The sequence below is a fragment of the Gavialis gangeticus genome, unplaced genomic scaffold (assembly GCF_001723915.1).
Source record: "Gavialis gangeticus isolate Ggan-Ray unplaced genomic scaffold, GavGan_comp1, whole genome shotgun sequence".
Taxonomy (NCBI): Eukaryota; Metazoa; Chordata; order Crocodylia; family Gavialidae; genus Gavialis; species Gavialis gangeticus.
The window spans coordinates 7,865,761-7,879,745 of NW_017728998.1; the positions used below are offsets into that span (position 1 = coordinate 7,865,761).

A 13,985-nucleotide genomic window follows, 5' to 3' on the forward strand; every position below is an offset into this window, starting at 1 on the left:
CAGCATGGTCTGTGTGTTCATTTCTTCTTCCTGCTGCCCCCAAGGTCTCTAGGAGTTGCAGTCCACAATCACAGCAGCAGGACTCTGCAGGATTGCTTATCACTTCTTCTTCCTGCCTCCAGGTGCCTCTGGGATTTGTAGTCCACAGTTGCAGCCAGCAGTAACTTTCAGTAAGTTTAGCAGGGCACCTCTGTACTCAAGGGAAGGAGGGTTTAGTCAGGGGAAGGAGTGTTTAACCCCTCCTCCCTGGCTTCTGGGCCCTGACCCCTCCCCCCCAACCCTTCTCTGCTGGCGCAGAAAGCACAGCACAGCTCAGCCCAGCCCAGCCCAGCCCAGGGCTAGAAAGCATGCTGGGATTGTGGGGGGACTCCAATTTAACTTAAAACAGGAAAGAGTCTGTCTGGGACAGAAGTTTCATAAACTGGTTTGACCCAAATCAGTTAAGTCTGATACTACATTCAACCAGGTTTACCCTAAACCAGTTTCAGCCATTTTGAATCTGGTTTATGTGCACTGAACTTCATTTCTCTTACCGGTTTAAACCAAATTCTGATGACTTAAACCAGTTGACATGTAACTTCTGTCCCTAGCCCAAGATTTCACTGGTGATCTCATGGGTGCTACGAGTGAGTGAGCCCACCTATATCTGAAGTACATCCATATCACCTGAACAAATTAGTTCTTTAAACCAGGAGAAACGTATATGGAAGAAATTCTGACATTTTTCCTCTTGGACACAAATACCATGAAAATAGCTGCTCTTGTCAGAGGAAGGAATGTATACCACAATAGTACTAATAATAAGGATCATAATACTGCTACTGATTTTCTCTGGACACAGCTGGTGATAACATTCTGGATTGGATCACTAGTTTAATTTGATATGAAAGTTCCCACAGCAAACTTGTATTCTGGTTTTGTGTTTTACAACTACAGCCTTGCTTTTGCTTACACAATAACAGTGGCCATGTGTATTATCTTCTATACTCACTGTCACACAAAGGCATTTCCTTCAGAGCAAATGAAAGTATTTTAGAATTTTATACTAATAATCTTTCTCAAGGGATCTCCCCAATTCAAAGGAATATGAAATGTTACCCACACATTCCCCAGAGGCCCAGCTACCTCACACAGTATCCTTACATATGATATGCAAATCCCTAACAGTCAAGAAAATCTCCACCTCTTCCAGAGGCCTGTCTTCCTGTTCCAAAACCAGCATAATTTAAGTAATGACAAAGTGAATTATTATCAGTATCTACCTTCCACTATGCACAGAACTTGCGACTGATACATCCCATTGTTGTATTTCTCAAGAAGGACTGCAATATTGTTTAGCCAGTGACATGAAAAATGCTCCATATAATTTCACAGTTCAGAGCCATTCATTCTGAGTGCTGACACGGTTGAAAACATAATGTGAAATAATACTGCTTTGTGGGGGGGCAGGGAAGGGTCTAATTAGATTCCCCTTAAATGTTACATTCATTCTTATTAATCAAGAATTTGGAGCTCTTAAAGAAATATCAAGGGAGGTTTAAATTGGTTTCTTTGGCCTATCTGATTACATGAAAACACACATTCTCAAACCTATCATCTGTACCTTTAACAAGAACATAATAAATATGATTTATGCCTCCAAAATAGGGCAGACTGAAGATTTGAGGAAAATAACCCTTCTGACAGGTGTTGTTGGCAGCATCGGGGGGCTGGGTTTGAATAGCTGGAGGGTCCTTCTTGAAACTAGCCACCCCTGGTTTATGAAGTCCATAAGCAAGAATTTCTGGGATCACTTACTCAAGCGTCTCTTAGGGCATCAGTGAAGAACACTCTTTGCCTTGTAACGAGATCTCATAGCGAGGTCCTTTCTGCAGCGTGATGTGGTCAGACGAGGAGGAGAAAGGGATGCCGCAAGTTCTGTTCCACTGCCCAACCCATTTTCAGTAAAAGACTCCTGTGTGAAAAATGGATGCTTTCTTTGTCTGCATGCACCAAAGCATTGTGGGGAGAGAACCCTTCCCCTCTGGAGCTTCAGTCCAGGGGTGAATGACTTCTGCAGATGAAGCACCTCTCCATCCATATCTTCTCCTCTAGCATAACCCATTGCATTGACTAGTACAGACGATATGGATGGAGTCTCCTTGTACCCGGTGCTGCTCAGTCTGATCAGTCCAGTGCTGTTCTTTGAAACCAAGAAATGTCAAAGATGTGTGAAGACTGCATTAATTCCCATCCAATGTACAGCAGTTCTGGGATTCAGGAAGCACAAAGGTACACACATACATCAGCAACCCGACTGGTTTTCAGGTGTCACCCCTCTTCTGGCCTATTGGTCACATTTGTATTCTGATGATTCTTCACACGTCTCTAGATGCTCAGAGCAGTCGCCTCCAATTCTTTTGTATCAGTCCAGAGATAACTCAATAACTCCATGCTTGTTCTTATAATACAGTCGGTAGCCTCCTGAGTGAAATCATCCATCCTATGACAAAGTTACCAGTAACAGGGAATGAGAGGTGCATATAACGTCAAAGAGGTTCCTCAAATGGAGCTTCCTGCCAAGGTAGCCCAACAAAGGAAAGGTTTTGAGGGCTAAAAAACTTGAATGCAATGTGGGTCGTGTCCTAGAAAAGCCTTTGCTGCCATGCCTCATTGTTGCCAATGTGGCTTTCAGCCACAGCCCTCTGCACCTTCTGAGAAGGAGACATGGAGGAGACCCAAAGCAGTCTTCACTCCTGCACTGGATCAACTTTGTTGGGATCTCTGCAGCGAGTTACAGTCACAAAGACCGCAACCTATTTCATGGTGGTTGTCATCCTTCCCTTACCCTTGGTTCAAGTCCCAAAGACGACCTGAACAAGAGCATCCACAAAGCTTCGGAGAGTGAGGGAATGATGCTTTATATTCTGAGTATTTTTTGCCATGTCAAACACTTATTTCCTTTTTTGCAACAATTTAACGCACACGCTCTTGCTTCTTACATGTCCGGGTTGGGGTTGGGACAACATCATCTTTTATAATCGTGTAGGAAAGAGGCTCTCTTTTCTTTCTCAAAGAGCTTGTCTCTGGCAGCTGGGGGAAATGCTTCTCCTGGGGGAGGCAGACAATACTTTCCTCTTTTACAGCTCTAAAGTTGAGGCAGGGGTTGTGTGTCCGAGGGGGAGTATGGACTGCTGCGGTTTGTCTCCTGATGGGTCAGGTTTGTCTCGTCCATAATTTTCCTAGGACCTGGTTTCCAGATTTGACAGAATTATGAGAATTCTTTCCAGCCTTATGATTCTACGTCAGTCATTTATTCTCTTCAGTCCAAGCTCACTAGGTTGCTTCTACTGCAGAGATCCCTGTGCTGGCTGCTTCCTCCCAGTGAATTCAAAATGATGCGATCTATCCATGCGGTGCTGGCCAACGCTGCCTAGCAGCAAATCATTTTCAGGACCCAATTTTCCCCTCAACCCATTACAACCCCTCTGCCTGCCCTCTTCTGTACACTTGGGTCAGGGTAGCGGTGGTCTAAGAGTGGAATCAAGCGGATTAGATCCTGTTCAATAAGCAGCCTCCAGTCTCGGTATCTTCACCCCTCTCCCCTTTTTTACAATCAACTTAAAGAGTTTGCTGCACAAGGTGAGAGCTGCATATTTATCTCACTACATAATATATGAATGATGCAACCCTGTTTGTTCAAATACCATAGCAATGAACATGCATTTTTTATTCAGTGAGTTTTTCTCTGTGTTGTAACCTCACTATAATTACATCATAATACAGCGTGCAATATATCACATAGCAGTATACTACTCTAATGTTCTGGAGGAGGCTCTGTGAGAATCTGATGGCATATAACATTGGGCAGGAGAGAAATGGCAAAACCGTTCCTTTTAGAATAAGGCAATGCATGCCTTCTTTCTGTCACTGCCAGCAGTTCAAGTCCTCTCTTCTCCTCCCTGCCCCATCACAGCCTTTGGAATCCAGCTGGCTTTCCTGGAGGCAATACTTCACATTTCAGAGATTTTGGCAGGAAGGGGAGGACAGGAATAACTTGTTGCTCAGGGCAAGTTCCCTCTCTACCTGGCTTGCTTTGCTTTTTTTATTGCACTCTCCAATATGTAGCAATTTCAGATCTAGTGATATGCTCCAAATTCCCAATGGGTGGATTCATGTAGGCCATAAATAAAACTGCAGAGCCAACTCAAGATGCTCTTGGGGGCAACTTACAATGAAACCCCCAGTGCTGCATGCTGAGAGCAAGACTCAGTCATTAATTTAAAACAATAGGAATATTTTTTTCTGTCTGCCCAAGGAAAACAAATCTCCCGATGGTAGGGTTCAGGCATAACCTCTTCAGATTCTAGGAGACATAGTTAACAATGTCTGAGTGTATTACTTCTTATAACCATGCACTCTTACTATAAGACTTGCCATCCCTGTCTCATTATATACTTCTTCCCTAAAGTGATGGCAGTATATCCCAAAAGCAAGTGTACTGACCCTTGCCTACAATAAAAAAAGTGTCTTAAAAAAGGCTCAGCACACATCAGAGTATGCAAAATTAATCCCTTAAGTGTTCAAGAGGAATGTGGTTTGGAGTCTCATGGTTCTTTAGAAGGTGTTCAGATGCACTGTGGGGGAAAAATAGCAGAACATGAAATGCATTTCTTGAATTAGTGTCATGATTCATGGCTTGGTTGCATTAGCTGCAATACTGGTGATTGGCGGCAAAAATAGAAGTGACAGAAGTAAACTACTCCTTACTTTATCCTACCAAAATCTGCTGGGATTTACCATATGCTTGGGAGTAAGGAGAAGATTGCTAAGTGTGTGAGCAGGTCTGTAGAGTAAAAATACTAATTTACAGGGCTTTACAATCTCATTCCATCTCTGCAAAGATTAAAAACATACCAGGACACATGCATTTTCACTGACAGAAGTGTAAAATCTGGAATATTGCCATTGATGTAGTGGACATTGATTAAGCTGTAATAATTTAACTTAAAATCTGATTGCTCATCCTTTTAGCCATTGCCCTTTCAACCATGACACCAAGGAATGTATTGTTGTCTTTAAATGAGTCCTTGTGAGATTTGCTGTTATTACATCCAGTCGGTTATTCAAGGAAGCAGCCGCATTGCCATGCATCAATGTTTTGCTCTAAGGATAATGACCTTTACAAGAAAAACAGTCTGTTTATCACTATATTTCAACATAGGCAGCTATCATGCCTATGATCAGCAAGGACTGACTATAATCCCAGGCTAGTACAAATGCATGGAAGTCCATGGATATATGCTAATTTTGGCAACCCTTAAGAGCATGATGCGGTCCATTCCTAGCATCTGACAAAGATGGTTGTTGCCTATTAAAGTTCATGCCCCTCTGAACCAGTTAGTCTCCCTACCCTCAAATGTTAAGAGTGTAAATGTGTCAAATACATGAGAGAAAGGAGCTGACTTACAGCTGAATACAGCTCAGTCCTTCCCAATGTGACAATGGACTGTCAACCACCCATTCAGGAATTATGGGCATTACATGTTATCAACTACAGATGAGCTGCCAAAAATGCATCGTTTCAATTTTCTTATGTAATTAGACATGCTCTAAATCCAAAATACAGGGTTGTTTTTTTCCTGGAGAGGTTAATATGGCATCCAGGCACATCACTTCCCAAGAATGAAAACTGCAATAATATATTTACATAAATAATTAAAAATCCTAGAGCACAGTAGGTAATAAAAATATATTGCTGGGATAAAACATGAAACCAGAGAGCATTGCTTTAATTAAAAATTACAAGTATATTGCCATAAACAACTTATTTATACTTAGTTAAAAGTCTAACTATTATATCTCGTGCACTTGTTGAATCCAAAAAGGAAAGAAATACCTACACTGATCTCTCCATGCAGACAAATTATTGAGGCCAGTAACTATGTTTAATTAAGATCTACTGTTAATAATGGATTTCAGAGAGTGAGGCTCTTCTTTTAATTTCCCAAGGTAGAAAATGTTATTAATTTTGGCCTTTAACTTCTCATTGACACGTACACTTGAAACTTCTGATTAAAATTTCAGAGGTGGGAAAGAGGCACCCAAAATTAAACTCTTAAATCTGGCACAAAAATAACAATGATCCCTGATTAAGAAATCAAATTTCAGAAACTTCATTACTGGTCTATTAATAAGTTGTTGGATTATAATTAATATGGGGGCTTCCGCATGTTTTTCTTCTTCCCAAAAGTTGGGAGTTGTAGGGGGAGTTGAATACTTCAGAAAAAACAGGTTAATATAGGTTAATGAATCTTAGAATTGCAATCCCACTTGAATTGGTTTCGTGGTTCTCGCCCAGTAAGCACAGAAGGAAAATTTTTGCTTTCAGTTACATACATCTGGTAAAAAACCGTTGGATTCTTGCTTTGAGGGTTGGCTCAAACCCCTCTGCATCTACTGGATGCCTCTCTACAAACAATCCTGGACTTTGGTTGAAACAAGTACAAACAGCTTACACAGTCAAGAATACCTAAGAGCAGAATTGAGCTTGGAGCCTTCATTATATGCTTGGTTAATGAGAGCCGAAGACATTTGTTCCCAGTAAGCTGTCGATACCTCTAACAACTTCCCCTGAATGTTAACTTCATTAGATCAGAGAAGAATATAAAACCATGAAAGTGCATTGCTAACTAAGTACAGAGTGAGATTTGGACTGAAGTTACAAGGTTTTGATTCTCACAAATGCTTGAAGTTGTATTTTCCTGGGTAGTATATTTTTGCCAGCTTGCTTGAGCTTTTAAGTGAATTCCATTCTCAGGCTGCAAAAACACTTCAAGCTGAAGATTAAGAAGGAAAACTGCCTCAACACTGCAGATGCCTATAGGAATGGTTACAAGGCAAGCTACGTTTTTTACCAAGATAAGTCATTTGAATCTGATTCAGAGAGAGTTCAAAGAACAGACTGAATCTGGATTTGGACCATGGCATTGAAATCTTTCTTTACCTTAGAGTCATGGTTTCTGGAATGCAGTTGTGATATTTTATGCAACAGCAGAACACCTTGCCAGTAGCTAGTGGCACCCTCTCACTGTTGATAAAACAAATGGAAAAATATCTTCTCGGCCTTCAATGGATTCATGTTCTAGCTGCAAGAGGCTGAAAGCAAAGGAGGGAGGCATGGACAAAGCCCCTCTTACCTTTCTACGCGCAAACATTTTGCAACATGAAACAACGGACCCGGTTCACGGCAGGGTTCTGACATGCCTCGCTGCATGCGCGCATCACAACCTGACTTGCTCCCATGCGTTATGGTTTAGTGCCTGTGCATTTTGCCTTCAAAAATTGACCTTAATATACTAGTACCTCCTCTGGGGAGAACTTACGGAGCACAGCAACATCCAGCACATAGGAATATGCACTGAAAGCAGACAGATATGTAATCTCCGTGAGAGAGATCTGGCAGGATCCTAAGCCATTATAAACCAATATATACCCCAACTTCTCAAAATGCATCCAACTGCAATCATTTAGTGGGGAGTATTTCTTGCCAATTCCATACAGGGATCAGTTTTAGCCCCAACACGTTTACTTTTACACTAGCTAAATTGCAAATTAGTCACAAAAATATCTAATTCTTTGAATATTACTGTCAATATTTGGCAGCAGTAAAAGCCACCACTTAACTATATTGCCTGAAACAGTTCTTTTTTTTCTGTGTTGAGGGTTAAGCTTTTATACTTTGTGCTGTCTTGTCCCTGTATCAGAGGGGATATGAGAGTCAGATTAGCCTTTTCTATTTCATTCCCTACTTTTTGTACTTCCATTATTTCCCCATTTGTAGTTTTTTTTCCTGACAAAACAAAACAGTCCTTGATCTTTTTACATATTTCCTTCCACAGAATCACTCTCCATTCCCAACCAACACTAAATCATTGCGACTTTTGTTTTTTGCACAATCAGCAGGAGAGAAGAAAACCTTTTGTGTAAAAGAATACAACGTCTTGGCAATACAGATACTGTTCACATTATGCTTTCAGTTCCGGGAAACTTTTATTTAGTTTGTATTATTCAAGATTTCAGGGCTCCTTTGCAGCAAGGTTGTGACTAGTGGTAGACCGCACAAGGATTTCTGCTATTTGGCTAGCTGCAACGAATATTTGAAAATCCAACTGGTCTTTTCAGTGATTCACTAATCTCTCTTCCAATTTGCATTCCCAACATAATCATTACCAATCTGGCATAATCAGCAATTCTGCTTGAGAAACGCAAGCAGCAGATTCTGGATTATAAGAACAAATTCCTGCATGGTTTCTTTAACCAATTTCACACATGTTCTTTATTCTCTTGGGGCACCTCTCTTAGCAGTACGTGATAAAATGTTGCAAATAATTAATAAGCCCTTTTTAGAAAAAACCAAAAAACCAAACCCACAACTCCCACGACCATTCTCAAAATTGTTGATAGCTTTGTTCCTGCCTATACTAAAGTTTGATATCAACGCCGAAGAGAATAAGGGACTTTTACCTCTATATGAGCCAGGTTTTAGATCATGCGCCTGATTGTCATATTGCTGCATTTGACACATGAAAGAAATCCCACAGCCCTTGTCCATCCATCAGCACAAATCTGTGGCTATACCAAATAAAATAAGAATACCCTGGAGCAAGGGCTAAAATGACAATGAATGGACAAAATGTGCATTCAATAAATAAATACATTTAGAAAACAGGGAAAATGACATCTGTTAAGAGTCTTCCCTCAGATAAACTGATCTTTAAATGGCAGAGCTCACAGGTACTCCTGACAGAGAACAAAAATGAAATATTCATGCTCTATTAACTAGATGTTTTTAAGGTGATGCTGGGAACAGGATTTTCTAATTATAGGCCATGCCCTTTTTTCCCCCTCCATTAAATTTTGAACTCTTACCTGCCTCAATTCACCTTCACATCATTTTAACCCATGACTGTCAGTCTGGCCCTTTGCAATGGCACGCTGCTCTACACTTGCTATGTGCACAGAATGCCATTACTCTCAACGGCATTCTCGGTCAGGCAGCTGTATGGGCCTAACCTTCCTGAAGAAGCGCCCACCAGCCTTGCAATGAGGAAGACATCTAACCATGGGAGACCCTGTGTGAAGAACTTGACTCCCTGCCTAGCAATCCTTGAGCACCCAAATTCTAGATGACTTCAAATGGAGAGGAACCAGGCTGAGACTCCATTGTATGACCCAGCTTGACCAAGGCCTCGCTGGTCCCACTTAGGAAAAAAACCCGAACAAATAAAAGGGCAAAAATAAGAGGCTGCTAAATCTTGATGAAATGAATGAAGCAAGGTAGCAGTCTTCCTTCATGATGAATGGCATTTGCACCCTCATGCAGTGAGGACAAGGGACAAGAGTTATAGCCTGCAAAAAAGGAGCACAACTCTTGAGACTCCCTCTGGGGGATTCTGGGGAAGGGAAATGCGCAGAGTGGTGGCTCTCTGGGGCTGCTACATACCCCCCCTCTCCAGTCCTCAATGTCTCACCATTTGGTTTCCTTGTAATGAGACTCCTGTGAGTACATAATTAGGGCCCTACCAAATTCACGGCAGAATGGGGGTGCTCTGTGGCTTCTTTAATCTTGCAGGTTCCCCTGTGTGCTGCCCCACCGCTGATTGGTGGAGGGGCCCCGCCACTTGCTCCTGATTGACAAGAAGGTAAAAACTGTGGTTTTAATTACGGTGCTGTTTTTGCCTCCTGCCACTGATTGGTGAGGGGCCTTGGTGACCCCACGGCTTGCTGCTGACTGGTGGGGAGGTAAAAACGGTATCGTATTTAAAACCGTTGGTTTCTCTTCCCTGTTCATCAGGAGCAAGCCGCAAGTGCGGCCCTTCCGCCAATCAGTGCAGAGGGGAACCCGCAAAATTAAAGGAGCTGCAGCACACTCCACTTCTGCCATGAATTTGTCAGGGCCCTATACATAACGCAACTTGTGGTCCACCTCTCAGCTGCACAGCCTCACCAAACCCAATTTGTCTCTCTCCACTAGCTGAGGTGAAAGGGAGAAACACCCCCAGGTAAGTGACTGAAGCTCTTTCTCTGCTATGCAGAAAGGTGAAGTTAACACTCTGGCAGAGAAGATGCAATTTTGAGACTGGCATCACTGCACGAGTGATGTGCTCATTCTAAATTTTCATCCAAACCACCAGAGACATCAGGTGCTGTTTTTAACTATGAAAATTATCTGCTTTTGGATCAGGGAAAAACAATGTTTCTATCTCCGCAATAGTATTCTAGGAAGCAAAAGTGCTGGTAGAGCATAATAAGCTCCTTGCTATAGTCTCAAGAGATTCAGAGCAGGAACATAGCACTCACATGTCAGAAAACAGTTTTATAATTATAGTAATCTCGGGCATTTGTTAAACTCAGTACCCAACACTGTTCTTCAGAGTGCAAGTGCATTAATATTTTTGCAGTACGGAAGACATCCTTTCCTTGTATTGTTCTGAACCTGAACCACAATAAAGTGCAATAGATAATGCCAAAGTTTAGTCAAGAAGCATGTATTACCCTGTTATACTTGAATCTGGGTGGGCAATAATTATTTCACTTTATGAGGTGACATCAGAAGCAAACATAAACCAAGTAGGCAAAACTGAGAAATGATTCTCAGAAGCTGGTTTAGAAATGTTTATTTTTGTCCCCTCGATTTCATAAAGGTGGGGGAACCAGTTTGAGACCAGAATCACCTAAAGGTGCTTTACTCTATCATCTCATGCCTTGGAAAAATATTGTCACCTGCCTAATGCAAACTCTTTTTCTTTGTCATTTTGAAGCTCTTCATTACAGGAGAAAATAAAACTTCACTCCTAATTACCCAGATCTCAAACACGTCTAATTTAATTTTGTGCAAATGGCCAAGTACCGTAGGCACAGCAATCATTTGTAGTCCCTATTTTGTAGGCTTAGGTTAGAGAACATTGTACTCACCTAATAGTTTGATGCTGCAAGGTATCTGGATCTGTGGCGTTCACTGTTAGTACAACGCTGCCAATGGGGATGTTTTCTTGTTTGGTCACTGTCATTGGGTTTGGGTGGAAAACGGGGCCTTCATTTACATCTTCAACAGTGATCTGAACTGTAGCTGTGGAACTGGGGCCATAAGCTATGTCCGGAACGAGTGGGTCTTCATTTTCTACTTTGATCAGCAGCGTGTGAAATGCTGAGATCTCATAGTCTAAAGGCTGAAAGGCAAGTCAAAACATTGGCGCATGAGATGCATTAAAAAAAAAAAAAAAATTAACATTACCTCCCCTCTGCTGAGTTCCCAAGTGACAGAATTAGCCACAAAAGGGACAGCATCTCTTGTAGCAGCACTGGTTACATCTCGATGCCTGGCTGAAGTTCAGCAGTTGACATGATGATAATTACAAGTTACAAGGAAGAGTATTAAAGAGGCTCATAAGAACTGCCATTTACTGGGTCGGACAATTGATCCAGCTAGCTCGGTATTTTGTCTCTCACAGTGACAGAGGGTGGATACTGTGGGTGGTGGGTGAACGGAGCAAGTCCAGAATTTTCTACTCCCTGCTCCTCTCCCACTGCAATAACAACGGAGAGAACAAAAATGGGTTGCATTTAATTATTACCCGTGTTATCCTTTCTGCTGGCTGAACTGCTCTGACTCTCTGAGATAGACCTGACGACCCGCAGTTGTACTTAGGTGAAGAGTAAGCACATTATTCAATTGGAAGACTATTCCTACTTCCTTAGGTGGAATGTGTGGGCAAAGTTACACATTACACTCAGACCTTAGTAAGGGCACTTAAAATGTGAGCATCTGCAAGTTAAAGCTTGTTAACTTATGCTAAGTGCACTCTGAGCACCTCAAATTATGCCACTTCAGGTGAGGGTTAACTCTGGGCTGTGCTACCTAATTTGTTATAGGAAAACTTCAGGTCTGCTCCACAGAAATAAAATGAGCTGCTCGAAGTCTTCAAGCACCCCAGGATGCACCGCTTCTAGCTTCCCCACCCCAGCCCACCCCAGTCCACCCAGAGCAAGGATAAAGCCCAAGTGTCCTGGCTTCTAGCCACCCCCCTGCTTGCCAGCCCTCTAGTGGTAAAGCACAGCAGTGCAGGCAAGAAACCGTACTAACCCATAACGTATAACTGATCAACATGTTCTAACTTTAACACTATCGACTATTAACATTGCACAGATTTAGTTATCAACTATTAACATTGTAGCTATTTAATTATCACTTACTAACATTATAGCTATTTAGCTACCGCCTATTAACACTGCACAGATTTAGTATGGTCTAAGTGTTATGTGCAACTTCGCCTTATCTTCACCCTAACCGTACCAATCTCTGGGCGGCAGGGGAAGCCATTCCTTTTGAGCTCTGCCCTGTCTACTGCAAAGATATCCACTGCAAGGCACTGCACAGGTAGAAATATGGCCAATGGGAAATTTTCAATCCAAACTCTCTCAGTAGAAAATACTGCCTTCAGACAAAACTTTGTTTTCACACATGATTCTTGTCATTTTTTTCTTCTGGACATCAAAATAAAACCTGAAAACTAAAACATCTTGGCTTAAAATTTCAGTTAAAGATTTCTGTTTTGTGTGGGTTCTTTTGGGGGGGGGGGGCATTGGACAAATAATTAAATTTCCCACATATGGGAAGGAGATAAGGTTTGCCAAGCACCCAGGGCTACTTTCAAAAGAAAGGGAGATATTGGTAAAATTTCTTAAGCGAAGAATTAACTGGTGCCATATTTTTGAGAAGCTTATTCCAGTGGTTGCACCTTTTCATGCGTCAAAAATCTGCTGGATACACTTTGCAGCTATAATATAGTATAAAGGCAAATAGTTCTTACTTTGACAACAGAGAGCATTCCCTCATTAGTCTGTGGATTGGTATGGATTTCAAAACTCTGCCCTGGGTTTCCATTGATAATGGTATAAACAGCTCTCCAGGCCCCTGTTGCTGGATCATCCTCATCCTGAACAGTTAAATTCACAATCACTCCTGTAACACCTTCCTTTACTGTAGCTTGGAACTAAAAAAAGAAACCAAACAGATAATAACTGTTAGTATTTTAACTAATGACCACAAAAGAAAAATCATTGTGTGAGCCAGCATTAATTATTTACTGTATCTAAAGGAAGATGTAATCCTTGCACATAACGGGATCTTGTCGTCTGTAGATAATGCATTCCCACAACACGATGTGCAAGGTATTGTATTGCTATTGCACCATTTCTGATACACTGCAGATAAGTAACAATGCAATAGAAAACAGCCTTTGAAATCTTTTCAATAAGAAGGGGGGGAAAAAAACATCTGGAAGATGAATTCAGAGGAAAGGGAATCCGGGCAATACATCCTGAAGTACAACATCCTAGAAAAGGAAATGTTTTTCAAAGCTGATCAAACAAAATGGGAGGTTTTGTTTAATGTATTTCTTTCTTTTTTCACTCTCCTCTCCTCTTTTTAACTGCTTCCTAGGGGTACGAATGAATAAAACATTTGACTCACAATGTGCCCCTATAGGCTGGCCCCTTGTCCTTCTGCCTGGGCTGCAATGGCTGGCTGCCCTCTTGCCCTCTCCACAGTCCTACATCGGTCTCATGCATCATACATGGTACCCAACAGATCCTTCACAGATTAAATACTTATGGTTGGTGTTCTGCTCTGGCCTTTTCCATCACACTCTGCAGTCCCCTCAGCTTTATGCTGCTCCACTCCAGCAGCCTCATGGGCCTTCTGTCAAGTTCAGTGGCCCACTGATGCTCTTTCTGCCTCTCTGCTGGGAACTTCCCACAGTACCTCCATACTTGGGATCCCTGAGTTGTTACCTTCTTCCTTAGGGCTAAAGGGGTGTAACCTGACATGGGAGGGCCCACAGTCTTAAGGGGCCATCCACATGGTGGTACCCAATTATCTTAATAATGGGGAAAGGAGACTATATAGTTTCATAGTTTGTAGGGTCAGAAGGGACCTGAGTAGA

At 41.9% G+C, this 13,985-nt stretch overlaps 1 protein-coding gene across 1 annotated transcript in view; it reads right to left on the bottom strand.

The window, feature by feature from the left end:
- The window catches only part of CDH13 (cadherin 13), a 948,741-nt gene that overhangs the window by 91,864 nt on the left and 842,892 nt on the right, over window positions 1–13,985 (bottom strand). The window contains exons 9-10 of the mRNA XM_019505469.1: window positions 12,852–13,034; window positions 10,957–11,210 (exon numbers count right to left, since the gene is read on the bottom strand). Of these exons, the coding sequence (XP_019361014.1) occupies window positions 10,957–11,210; window positions 12,852–13,034 (437 nt within the window). The remainder of the gene's footprint in view (window positions 1–10,956; window positions 11,211–12,851; window positions 13,035–13,985) is intronic.